Raw genomic sequence first — 13514 nt, 5'->3', positions numbered from 1 at the left:
GGCCTTAGACCTCTAAATATATTGGGCCGCTCCTGATGATGGTCAGCATCATCTTCCAGCAACCGTGCCGGACCTCCGGCAAACTCATCAGCAATCATGGCCGTCCTCCTTGTGTGCCTCCGGCTGGAGAGAGGAGTGGTGGCGTAATGGAGCACGGCGGCTGTTTGACAAAATGCGTGCGAGGGACTAAGCTTCTCGATGTACCTTGTCTCTCGTTGGAAAATAACGATGTCGTTGATACTGGCTTGTCTAACAAAACAAGACGGCATGTTTTTGCCGTGCCTTGGATTGGAGGCAGGGTGGACTCATCAACATATTTATGTAGTTTTTTTCACAAACAAATCACTTTACCTTCTCTCGTTTTTTTGTGGCTAGCTAGTTGGAAATGTCATTTTAGAGAGAGAGAGAGAGAGAGAGAGAGAGAGAGCACGTCAATTGAGGAAAGCCTCAGGAGATGGTGTCTAAACAGATGTCCCACTTCAGACTAAGCCTCTTCTGTGATGCAAATAAATGCAAGCCTGAAGATTGCATCCTTCTTGTCAGGGCAGAAAACTCTAAAAGGGCCTCCTAGTGCATTTTGGTTGACGAGACTTTCAGCAGCATAAAACTACTGAAGTAGTTGAGCCCAAAAAAAAAGGTTTTACAACATCACTTCGAGGCACTGCATGAAGAGATCTCGAAATTTTTCAGTTTCAACTCTTTATCCTCCTTCAGGTCGAAATCCGTAATCTAACTAGAAAAGTTGCCATTGTAATTGGAGACTGAAGTGTTCTACTGAACCAAGATTTCTCAGTGTTATTTGGGTGCATAGCATGCATTTCTATTTCTCTCATGGTGAAAAAGTTATTTTGAGCAACAGAATCTGATGTGCCCCGGGACGTCGAAGGATCTTCAATAAGTTCAAATTCAACTATCATTGACATAATCTGCATATCTTATGCTTGCCCGTAAAAGCAACAATTTCAAACCTTTTTTTGGTAAATCGTATTTATTAGACCCTTCTAGAATGAAGACATTCGTAACAATCAGAAAATAAAATAACTCATAATTGAGAAAGAATATCTGCTACAGCCGTCCACAAAGTATATCTAGTGTAGTTGGCTACATATGTTGTTACCAATCTGCAACATTAATAGCTTCTTTGTAGGTATATGTCACTGCATAAGATTATAGATTTATCCCAATTCTCCAATAATTCTATATAAAAGATGGGCGGAGGTCTCTCAAAATGGCGAACCATATAGGACAATTTCAAACTTTTTTATCGGATACATAGAAAGCTCGAGGAAAAAACCCCTCTATTTCTTTCATGTTTGTTGAAGTGGGCTACACGAGACCTAGTGTCACAGACTTAGCTACAGGCTCATCGCAGGGGTGCCTGTATAGGTATGACATAATGTAGCGGAGAGTTTGATACAACATGTGTTCAATTCGACAGAGTTACTGAGCAGAGGCATAAAAGTGCATGCTTGGCTATGGAACTGGACTACTGCTCGTTCATATATATCCAGAGAAAGAACTCAGGAAGGTTGGCCTTAGTGTGTGGCATGCCGGTACGGATGTTTGGGTTAGAAACACCCGTACAGTAGGTAAAGTATAACCTATGACCAGGGCCCAATGCCGCCAGAGCTCCAGCGATTACATGATTTGAATGGGTATCTGATTCCATCTTGACACGTAAGACTCCACTAAAAGCCCATTTCATTGGTCCGACAGACATGCTCTTCCTTACCTAATGGTAGCATTTGGCACGGTGCATCTACACGAATTATTTTATGAATGGCTATAATTCTATCACATGCGATGTATCTTGCTAAGGCTAGCATCCAATAGAGAGTTGTGGTCACATGATTTATTGTATTTTTTATTTGCCTAAACTTTTTGGCATGTACCCTCATGAATGCATGGTTAGGATTCCGTCACTTTCCGATGCACATGGAACTTAAATTTCAGGTGAAATGTTAAGATTTGTGATGCATAAATGCACTAAGAATCAATCATACACTCCTCAAAGAAAGGCTAAGGAGCAGGGGTAGAAGAAGATGAGTGCACCCTAGTATCCATAGCTAATAAAATATGCCTTCTTTGGGTTTTGTTGGAAGAATGATGATTGTATTATGTGAATTCATTAGATTTAATTATATGTTCATGATATAGTGATGTGTTTTGTATGGTGTAAAATCCTACTACGAGCACAATCTTGTGCATGCATGTACATGTGCTGTACGTGAGTGGTTGTAAACTTGAGAGGTAGTGATCGATGTTTATCCATTAAAGCATTGTGTCATTTTTTTCTTTTACTTTTTTTTTGGAATAAATAGTTAGGAAAGCCTAACAAGTTTCACTGAGGAAAAGAAATTGATACAAGGATATAAAAAATATCAGGACATGATACTATAATGCAAATTAGTTTGTGGCCACCTTTCTAGTATTTGATAAAAGTAAATCCCATTTGGTTTTGGATCTTGCTTGAGATAGAGAAGTTGCGGGGTACTGATTTATTGGATAAGATCACAATATCATTGATGATATCATGTTCTCTCATACGTTCACGCAATCGATACTTCTCTTGCATATTTTGCATGCTTAGAATTAAGAAAGAGAGAGAGTTCAAATTGGCTCATATTACTGATGAACTCGAGAGATCTTCCATAGTTATAGCCACTCGTGTTGCATGATGGCCCATAATTCAATGGACCATATGTCGTACATAAGACAGCTCGTTGCATGGTTGACGAAGCATCACTCTCGATCATCCTGAATCCAAGATAATCCTTCCACCGCACAAGGAATATTGAAGAGTAAAAGAATAATGAGCTCTTTCATCCGTTAAGGCATCATAAGAAAGATAGGCAGAAAGATATGCTGAAAGAGGCCGCCCTGAAGCCGGTGAAAATTAGGCTGTGGATCATGACCATAGCTTTTCTCGCAGCACCAAACTCTAAACGAGAGTCTGATATAGATGTAACAACAGTACTACATAACAAGATGTGAAAAAATCTAGAGCCAGGTTTCTACTGCCCTATTTGGTACTGTTTTTCTTTTTTCTATTTTTTTAAAAAATAAAACTATAAAATTCGGCGTAGAAAATATATTTAGTTATCATATTTTTATTTTTAAAAAATATTTTTTATTATCTGAAAAAAAATAAAAGTAAACAATTTTTACTTTTATTTTAAAATGGATTTTCATTTCTCTTCTCCCAACTTTACTTCTTCCGCCGATCTTGCCCTAAGTTCTCTAAATCTTGCTAGCTTTCGCCCCACGCTGGCTCTCTAGATCTTATTGACTTTCTTTAATTCCACACCTAACATCGAGCTATCCTTCGTCCCCAACCACAACGATGGCCTCATTCCTATTCCCTCTTTTTTTTTTTTGGTGCAACGACCAAGCCAAACATATTTTTTATTATCGAAATTTTGAAAAAAATATTATTTTTAAGTTTTTTTAACAAAAACAACAACGGTGTTGCACGAACTTAGACTATAGCAGCCATTGCAGCATTCATCTAAAACCATGTGTTAGAATCCTTCCATGACCATGAGGGTCCGTTTGTATTTTATAAATTTGACGCAAGTGCTCAACTTCTAGTGCGCTGCCCACCGCACTTGGCTCGTCCGTTGGTCGTAAAAAGGCCAAGGCGGCCTTTGGCCAGGTCAATCTCACGATGAAGAGCTCATTCTCGATGGATAAAAAAATTCCGAGGGGAATCGGCTCATTGGCTTCCAAGCTCTGTGACCGAATCAGTTTCTAACCTGAAGACCTGAAACTCATCTTCCAAGCCACTAAATCTACAGAGCACTGCATCCATCATATTCTAAGTTCCTGCATTTCACAAGCATGGCTTTTTTCAAATTATATTATATTACAGGCTCTCTCTCTCTCTCTCTCTCTCTCTCTCTCTCTCTCTCTCTCACTCACTCACTCACTCGATGTAGGTGTAGACGAATACAAGTATGGCAATAGATGAGGGCATGTACATGAAGAACAAAATAATATGTGAAGGCACGAGAAATTTTTCTTTTTTTCCTTTTATGTTGGGGAAGGATGGATTGAGAGATGGACCTACCTAGCTAGTTAAAGGGGTCAAAATGGCTTTGATTAGGTTCGTACTGATCCAAAAGGGTCATTCTCATGTTGGATTATCATAATTAATATGAACCATTTTGACCACTTTAATTAGGTAGGTCCTTAAGCTATTAAGGAGTGATATCCGTCATATTTGAGACCAATTCATATAGCAAAATTTTCTGAGAAATATAACTTTCACACATATTAATTATTTGAAGTATTTTTTAAAAAAAAATAGATAACTTTTCGAGATTTACAATATAATGATCGGTCAATGGATTCATCAGGTAGGTCTCTCTCTCTCTCTCTCTCTCTCTCTCTCTCTCTCTCGATGTAGGTGTAGACGTATACAAGTATGGCAATAGATGAGGGCATGTACATGAAGAACAAAATAATATGTGAAGGCACGAGAAATTTTTCTTTTTTTTCCTTTTATGTTGGGGAAGGGTGGATTGAGAGATGGACCTACCTAGTTAAAGGGGTCAAAATGGCTTTAATTAGGTTCTTACTGATCCAAAAGGGTCATTCTCATGTTGGATTATCATATTTATTATGAACCATTTTGACCACTTTAATTAGATAGGTCTTTATGCTATTCAGGAGTGATATCTGTCATAGTTGAGACCAATTCATATAGCAAAATTTTATGAGAAATACAACTTTCACATGTAGTAATTATTGGGAGTTTTTTTTTAAAAAAAAGATAATTTTCCGAGATTTACAATATAATGATCGGTCAATGGACCCATTAGGCTCCAGTGCATCTATTTTGGTATTTAGAATATTTGTTTATACCAAATCTTACTATCGTTGGAAATTTTGATTAGTTCATTCATTCAAGAAGAAATTAGATGAACAAATATTGATTTAGAAATCGCAATCTAAATATAATATAATTTTTGCCTTTCATAATTACTTTTACAAGTCGCTTCTTATTTTAGAAAAAATCTTGGACACTTTGAATGCATGGTCCTTAAAATTAGTATGAACAGAAGACTTGTGTTGCAATTTTATTTATCTAATGAAATCAAATTGCTTAGAACCACTTTTTTTTGAAAATTCGAGATATCCTTCATTATTAATTTATTTTGAAAGACTCAAAATAAGAAAGTCCAAGAAATTTTTTATTCTTCCCAATCAAACCGCTTGCATTTCACATGTTTGAATTTTTCTAATTAAAAAGAAACACACTGTCTTGACTTGTATGATGTTCTTTCAAAGGAAACAAACTGATTTGATGATTCTGAATGACGACAATTATGCTGTATTCCGTGATCCAAAGTCAGGCATGCAGGTTGGTCATAATATCATGCCAACTACCCTACCGTTGACCAATTTGTAGGAAAACATGCAAATGCAATTCAAGATATCCATGAAGACTTTTAAGTGCATGCAGGATGCCTAGGGATCCAAGTCTTATTGATAAATAATTTTATCCATTTAAAAAAATCTAACTCTGATCTTAAAAAGTATATTAAACTTCACTTCAATCTTTCTCCATTAGCAACAAGAGCTGCTCTATCGTTAAAGATGCTAATCATCGGAAAAAATAAAATTAAAAAACATTATTCGTTAAAATATGAAATAATCTGATAAATTTATAGTTTTGTTTAAAGGTATCACTCTAGGGCAATTGAGGCTTAAGCTATAGATTGAAGAACGGTGCATTCTTAAAACATTAAAAACATCTATAAAATCTTTCCTATGTTCTCAAATTTTTCTCATTGAGAATGTGGTTGAGATGGAGTGTGAGGTGCTAGGGGGTTTGACTTAGTGGAATCTTGAATAAATATTTCATAATTTTATTAATTTTAATCTGTGGATAACGTACAGAAGTGACCAATTTTTGCATTCGCACTGCCAAAAGCGGCGCTAAAAAAGACGGCTTGTCCGGCCGCGGACCACGTGAGCCACGCCTGAAGCGGCCGTCGACGGCCAGAGTGGAGAACGGCTGTTTGATCCCAATCGTCAAAGCCATGTTTTGAGCGACTGCGATGCGCGACGTAGAGAAACGCCGGTTTAGAGCGCGCACGGGCGACTACGTGGCGGATTTCGTACCATAAGTTTCCGTGAGCGGTGTTCGGCCCGCGTACCACCGGCCACCGGCTCTGTCCGGTTCCCCGGCCCGCTTTCCCCAACGCGGGAGGGCCAACGACTTAAACGGCCACCCACTTTAAAGTCCGTGCGATGAGGTGAAAGCTCTCAATATTTTATGGTGCCACGGGACGCTTTATCCGTCGACATGCGCCCTTAAATAAATAAATAAATATAGAAAAGCTGGGAAGCACAATAAATAAATAGGTTGTATTTAAATTTAAATAAATTGAAATTATTTGTTGCACAAATATGTTGGGTGTATGTGGCCATCTCTCATCCACTGATGAGTGGCTGCCCACTCACCTTGCTGGTGGAGAACACTAGTTGACCAAAATGGGATGTAGATGAGAATATAAAAATGTTTGTAGGGACATTGCCATAATTGAAGTTCTATTAGCCTTTAACTAAGGTGAACCAAGAAGAATAATAAAGAATGCTTTTTTACTTAATTAGCCAAAATAATAAGAAGGATACTAATATGTTACTCTGTTTGATGATGAGTTGGTTAGCTGTTTATATTTAGGTCTTTACACAATTAGGCTAGTTCGTATGTATAATTTGGCAAATTTTATGTAGGTAAATTTGTTTTAAACATAGACAAATGAGTGGATGTAAATAGCCATGAAAACCGAGGGTAAGGGAGAAAAGGCAAAGTCAATGATATAACATGGCAATGCACCTGGATGGGGACGTTAATTTTTTTGTGAATAAAGATAATTTATGCGAACGAAATCTCTCCCAAGGGGGAGGAAAAAAAAGAAAAGAAACAAATTTGGATCATATTTTTCTAGTCTTTAGTTTTACCAAGTGATTCTCGATTTAGAATTCGTTGAAAATATGTAAATTTTATGAAGGTAGAAAGATAAATATATCACTCTTCAAAGTTGATGGATCCAAAATAAATTTTGCTACTTAGAATTTTGGCCGCATCGAACATTATAAATCAAACAAAAATACACTAATTTAGGGGGTCGGTGATATAAACGGGCTCGACATTTCCATTTCGAGATTGCTTGCAAAAAAATTTCTGTTGGACGGCATGGTTCACACCATTATCAACATCCAACTATGGAATTTTTTTTTTTAATGATATTTTATTTTTTAATTTTGTGGGATGAAAGGATGTTAGAATGATAAAAAAATTAGAGAGAGAGAGAGAGAGAGAAGGAGCCCTGGCACCGGAGACTTTAGTCAAAGAAGAGCATTTACCTCATTGAATGCGTCATGCTTGCATGTAAAGGACAAACAGCGTCAAAACACGATATAAGTTGAAATCCCACCATACGGAGAGCCGAGAAAAATTTTCTGAGCTTCTGCTCTTTCATATACGTTTTTCTGCTGACTTTCCAAGTCAAAGTTGGACAACGTACGTTGAACGGAAACAATCTTCCCCTCCCCAGGCTCCCCTTCCTTCTATATATCGGGGGCTATACCCGTCCTCCTGTCCACGCCAAGCACAAACATAAGATCTTCTTATTCAAGAGCAACATCATGGAGTTCTTTCCGTCCATGCATGCCATGAGCTTGATCATGGGAAGCTTTCTTCTCCTCTTTATTTGCCGTGCCATCTTCATCTTTTGGCTTTCACCCATTGCGGCGTGGCAAAGGTTAAAAAGGAACGGGTTTAGCGGCCCTCCTCCATCGTTTCCGATGGGAAACATAATGGAGATGAGCAACAAAGGAAAGAGAGCTTCTTCTTTAGGTTCATCAAGCTTCACTCATGATATCCACTCATTCGTGTTCCCTTACTTTGCTCGATGGAGAAAAACGTACGGTGAGTTGACAAGAAAGCTTAAAGAAACCCACTAATTAGATCTGAGATTGCATGGTCTTCTTTCTGCCCCGGATTGGAGAGTCTCTGTCTTCAGCCCAGCTTTCGCTCCAGATTTGCTGCCATGCTTTCACTGGCGAATCTGCTGCATCTTGTTTACATCTTTATAAGTTTGTTCTGCATGCCATCTTTTATTGGTCTTCTCTCAGTCCTATCTCTTTTTCATTGGTTTCGATCTTGTTGCTGTTTTCTGATCAGTTCAGCATGCTGTTTTCCCAGCTGCACCTATCAGGCACTGTAACAAGCTGATTGCTTCATGTTCCACTGGGGAGCTAATCACCACTTGTAGATTCCTAACCACTCTTTTCCCCCAATAAAATTTTTCTGGGTGGTATTTCGCCTCCCTTCACCTCAAAAAAAAAAAAAAAAAAAAAATGCACGGTAAGCATACGTGGTGTATACGCGGTGACATGGCCGCTCACGAGCTCATAGGTCCTCTCTAGTTTGTGAAAGAGGTATAAGAGCTATAGTTCTTTTTTTTTTTTTTTGAATGAAAGAGCTATGGTTTATAACGATTAATACTTTCTGGTTTGGAGTTTTTGCAATAGTGGATTAAGATCACCGATCAACTTTTTCTAGTAGATTCATCTTCATACATGCTGACAATTAAGCTCAAGTTGATCGTATTAGAATTACAAGCACGTACAGACACTGCCTACTCTGGAAAGGGTCTTGATGGTGTTTATCCTTCATCCTTTATGGTTGAGAGAAAACGCCTCTTCTTATTGAAGAGCGTTGCAATTTTCATAGAAGTTGAAACCACATCACCTCAGGGGTTTGTGTAATTTATATATCATATATTTGGTTCTCGCTTTAGCAAAATAAGTCTTTACTTAGATCAAGGTTAAAAATTCACTTAAATATGCTGTCTATATGGTAGCACTTTCAATTTATATTGCATGTTGGCTTGCAGGAAAGGTTTTCATTTACTGGCTAGGCACAGAACCATTCATGTACATCGCCGACCCTGGGTTCCTCAAACAAGCGACTTCAGGGATTTTGAGCAAGAAATGGGGCAAGCCAAATGTGTTCAAGCATGACAGAAAACCAATGTTTGGAAGTGGGCTAGTTATGGTCGACGGTAACGACTGGGCTCTTCACAGGCACATCATTGCACCAGCATTCTCTATGACCAACCTGAATGTAACTCCCCTCCCTCTCTCTTTCTCGATCTCTCTCCCCCCATCTGTCTATATATACATATCTAGATTACATATATACATATTTATTGTATGTATGTATGTATGTAGGCTATGATAAGCACAATGGTGGAGTCTACCGCCAATATGCTGGATGAGTGGAGCAAGCGTGTATCCTTGGGCCACAATGAAATAGATGTGGAGAAGGATATCAGCAAAAATGGAGCTGAAATCATAGCTAAGACCAGCTTTGGCATCAGCGAGCAAACTGGCAAGAAGGTGTTCGAGAAGCTCCAAGCCATGCAAATCATGCTGTTTAAGACCAACCGCCTGGTGGGAGTCCCCTTCAGCAACCTCTTGTATGCCAAACAAACCTACGCGGCATGGAAGCTAGGCAAGGAGATCGACGAACTCCTCCTCGCCGTCATCGATTCAAGAAAGGAAACAACTTGCAACACCCAGCAGGACCTCCTCGGTTTCCTGCTTGCTGGGAACCAGAACAATGCGCAGCTCGAGAGGAAGCTAACGAGTCGGGAGCTCGTGGATGAGTGCAAGACATTCTTCTTCGGGGGCCACGAGACCACTGCCCTTGCCCTTTCCTGGACTCTGCTCTTGCTGGCTTTGTACCCCGAGTGGCAGAAGACTCTCCGAGATGAGATCATGGAAGTCTCTGGAGGAGGACCCCTTGACTCGAATATGCTCTCGAAGCTAACAAAGGTAAGCCTCTCTTGCTCTCTATGAACATAAAAATAAATCAACGAAAAGAATTCCAAGGAGATCGCCCATTCTATTGCTACTCCTACCATGTAGTTCAGATAGTATATATCCTTTGCTCCAGCTCTAGGAGTATCCACCACCGTCAGTAGTAGGATTCCATCTCTCTCTCTCTTCTTGTACATCTACCAACCATTCGCTGGGCCAAATTTGTACCATATCTCTGCCGACACTAGTGCTTTGCAGCAATATCGAATTAATTATCTTCTCATGGTACAACTGTGCAGATGGGATGGGTGCTGAACGAAGTCCTGAGGCTTTACTCACCGGCACCAAATGTCCAAAGGCAGGCAAAGGAAGACGTCCAGGTCGGAGACCTTGTCATCTCTAAAGGGACCAACGTGTGGATCGACGTGGTCGGTATGCACCATGATCCGGACCTGTGGGGCGATGACGTGTTCGAATTCAGGCCAGAGAGGTTCAAGGATAGTCTGTATGGTGGGTGCAAGCATAGGATGGGGTTCTTGCCATTTGGCTTTGGGGGGAGGATCTGCGTGGGCAGGAACCTGACTGCAACAGAGTACAAGATTGTGTTGAGCCTCATCCTTCGCAAGTTCTCTCTCTCCATCTCTCCAGCTTACTCGCACTCACCTAGGATCATGCTGTCTCTAAGACCTTCTCACGGGCTGCATCTAATCCTTCACTCTTTGGAAGAATCAAGTCAGGCTCATCACGCATCTTAGTGTGAGATTTGAAGCGGGCAGTCACATTTTGCTTCATGCGTGTAATATATGGACGTATGTACGTATGTATGTATGTAGAATATTACAAAGCTTTCCTTTTAATTAGTTTCCATGGTAGTTGCAATTTTTCAGTAGTCGAGTCACATGTGAATTCGCGCTTCTTGAAGTCCAACTAGTTACTAGTTCTGAACCATGCATGCAAGCTGGCGGTGAATATATCAAGCCATAAAAATGGAGGCAAACTGATCCTAGAGTTCGGTGGTCCATTGTCAAAACCTTATAAATTAATGCACAATTGTTGGTGCACTAATTATAAAACATCCAAGGTCAACATGATCGCCATAAATGCTACTGTCGTGGTTCGGTTTGCAGGGTTTTCCACCGTCTCTTTCCTTGTCGAGTAAATATCGGTACGACATGCATTATTGGGCCTCCACTTGCTCCGCTATTTCACCACACGATTCAAACGGTTCACACTGCTCCTCCCCTTCACAAAGCAAGTCAATTCAAACACCTAGATATGCCAACACCAGGATGAATCCATCAGTCCCGGTCGCAACCTAGCTAGAGAATCTAGCTAGAATTAATGTGCTTTTTGAAGGACTAGAATGTGTGGAGAGAGACATTACCCAATTGAACACGGTAGGAGAACATGCACTCAACATGAAAGTGACACATCTTTTAAAAAAAAAAAACTAATAATGCAGATGATCCGATCATGATATATATAGTTAATCATATAAAAATTATTTTTTGAATGTTAGTTTGAATATATTTTTAGATTTTTTTGTATATTTTTATTATTTTAATTCATACGGATGTATTTTTTTTAGATTGGTTTAATTTATCTGATTTTACTAAAAAAATTTAAGAAAAGTTGAACACCATAAGAGCCATATTTGACATATTATTGTTCGGTCATGTGGTAGGTCTTTGACTTGTCAAGCTCATGCCACTCTTTGGAAAGTGGTGTGACCCACTTGTCTTAAGGACATAGTTATTAAAACCTTCACGACAATTTGGAGGACGACTTCTTAATAGAGACAGGTTCTAACCTACGTATTATTTAAGTGGATTACGGGCAAGTACCCAGAAAAAAAAAGGAATTATGTGCAGGGTATAATTTCTCTACGTTAACTCAACTTTCCATAACATGGTCAAACCGTGCGTAAAGAGATAATTTTCAATTAGGCCAAGTCCTTCCTCTTCTCTCTTTCTTCCTTTTTTTTTCCTGCTGCCCTGCATCAAAAGGTCCTAATAAGAATGCTACAATGACCGGCCGGTCGCTTGGAACTATTCAAGGGATAGCTTTGGATGGTCAAATATAGCGAGTTTTGGAGACGTTCGTTGATCAAATCATTGACCAACTTTTGGGCCAAGGCATGTGTTTTGGACTCTGAAGAGATCCAGTTTTCTTGAGCACACGAACTAGCGTTACATGGAAGGTGGCATGAATTTATCCTTCATGCCACGTGAACCTCCACCGGATGGCCGATTCCACGTAAAACGATAATAACATGCATGTAGATGTAGTGGCTGTTCCATACACGCTTGTTCATGTTTAACAATCCGCATAACATCTAGACCTTTACTTTGGACGCAGGCGCCGTTCCACACGATCACATCTAGATGAAACCATTTTCTCTTTGGAGAAAACATGTCCAATACCAAGTCTACTACAAGAAAGTTCCTCGATATGTTAAAATTATCTGACATCATAAGAGAGACCTCCATGTTAAGAATGAACAGACCAGGATTCGTGAGTTCCACTTGGCTACCATATTCCAAGTCTACGACTGACTTGCTTGGTTCGCGGAAAAAGTATAGTAAAGAAATAAAAAAAAATTATTATTTGGTTAGAGTTTTCAAAGAAGAGATATGGAAAAATAACATTTTCATGGGAATAAGATTTTCAAGAAAAGAGAAATTTATGATGGAGATGGAAAAGCTATTTTTTCACCGGTTAAAAATTTGGATCATTTTTTTTCCCAAAAATACCCATAGGCCATCAAAGCCCATTAAGGATTTTTCTTTATTAAGGGTATAATTGGTATTTCGTACATTTTTTTTAGAAATGTAGATGCTCAACCAAATATAAGTCACTTTGGAATATGTCACTTTTCATGATCAATCAAATATGCCAAAACTATTTTTTCAGATATCATATTTCCAGGAATCATCTTGCCAGAAAAAACATTCTAATGAAAAAAAAATGTTAGTCAATTATTATGTTATAATTGTATAGGCTCTATACTCTCATGCCACAGTGATTGATTTTGAAATTTTAGTTAAGGTAAGTACTCTCTTAATGATGGTCCGACACCAAACCCAAACATCATAATCCATGAACAAATGGAAGGTATTTCAGAATTACATTTGATTTTGACAGATTTTTTCAGATTTTATTTTACAATCTCCAACCACGTGGGATGGAAAAGCATAACAATATTTTAAAAAAGGATGAGGAGAATTGAACCATTGTGCTAGAAGGACAAAAAAGCTACTTTAGGCCTTGTTACTTCATTGTAATGGAGTCCCGAAGTCCAACATATGTGGTTGAGCTGGACTCTAAAGCCATCATCTATTTCTTTGTTTGGTTTACAAAATTAAAAAAATGGTTCCCTTGTTGCTTAAATTCCATACAAACATATTTGTGTAGCGAGTCTAATCTATTCCTACCACACTAAAACTCTAGTTCGAAAACTCTTCCAACTATATCTGTTAGGGAACAAGCAATCCTTGGCTAACAATAACTTTTTTCTTTTCTCCAAATTTAAAATTTATCTAAATTGCTTGCATTAACTAGTTTAACCAAATATATGCTTTGCTTCTTTTCAAACATCCTTTATATCTCCCACACCTAGTTGTGCTGTAAATTCGAAGATATTGACTTTGAAACAAATATAATTTGGATAGATA

At 38.7% G+C, this 13514-nt stretch overlaps 1 protein-coding gene across 1 annotated transcript; it reads left to right on the top strand.

Annotated features, from left to right (window-relative positions):
* Positions 1-7604: 7604 nt before the first annotated feature.
* CYP715A1 (cytochrome P450, family 715, subfamily A, polypeptide 1) lies at positions 7605-10698 on the top strand. The gene is made up of 4 exons (XM_008789344.6): positions 7605-7942; positions 8913-9142; positions 9250-9855; positions 10140-10698. The coding sequence occupies exons 1-4, from the start codon at positions 7660-7662 to the stop codon at positions 10593-10595; spliced, it is 1575 nt and encodes a 524-aa protein (XP_008787566.4). The 5' UTR covers positions 7605-7659; the 3' UTR covers positions 10596-10698.
* Positions 10699-13514: the final 2816 nt, after the last annotated feature.

This window comes from Phoenix dactylifera, chromosome 16, assembly GCF_051530095.1.
Source record: "Phoenix dactylifera cultivar Ajwa chromosome 16, Ajwa_hap1_PhDact_Kaust_v1.1, whole genome shotgun sequence".
Taxonomy (NCBI): Eukaryota; Viridiplantae; Streptophyta; class Magnoliopsida; order Arecales; family Arecaceae; genus Phoenix; species Phoenix dactylifera.
This window is presented reverse-complemented; position numbering and strand designations above follow the sequence as displayed.

Coding starts and splice junctions, on each gene's coding strand:
- CYP715A1 (XM_008789344.6), top strand. CDS start 7,660: ATGGAGTTCTTTCCGTCCATGCATGCCATGAGCTTGATCATGGGAAGC. Junction 7,943..8,912: donor TCGATGGAGAAAAACGTACG/GTGAGTTGACAA, acceptor GTTGGCTTGCAG/GAAAGGTTTTCATTTACTGG. Junction 9,143..9,249: donor TCTCTATGACCAACCTGAAT/GTAACTCCCCTC, acceptor GTATGTATGTAG/GCTATGATAAGCACAATGGT.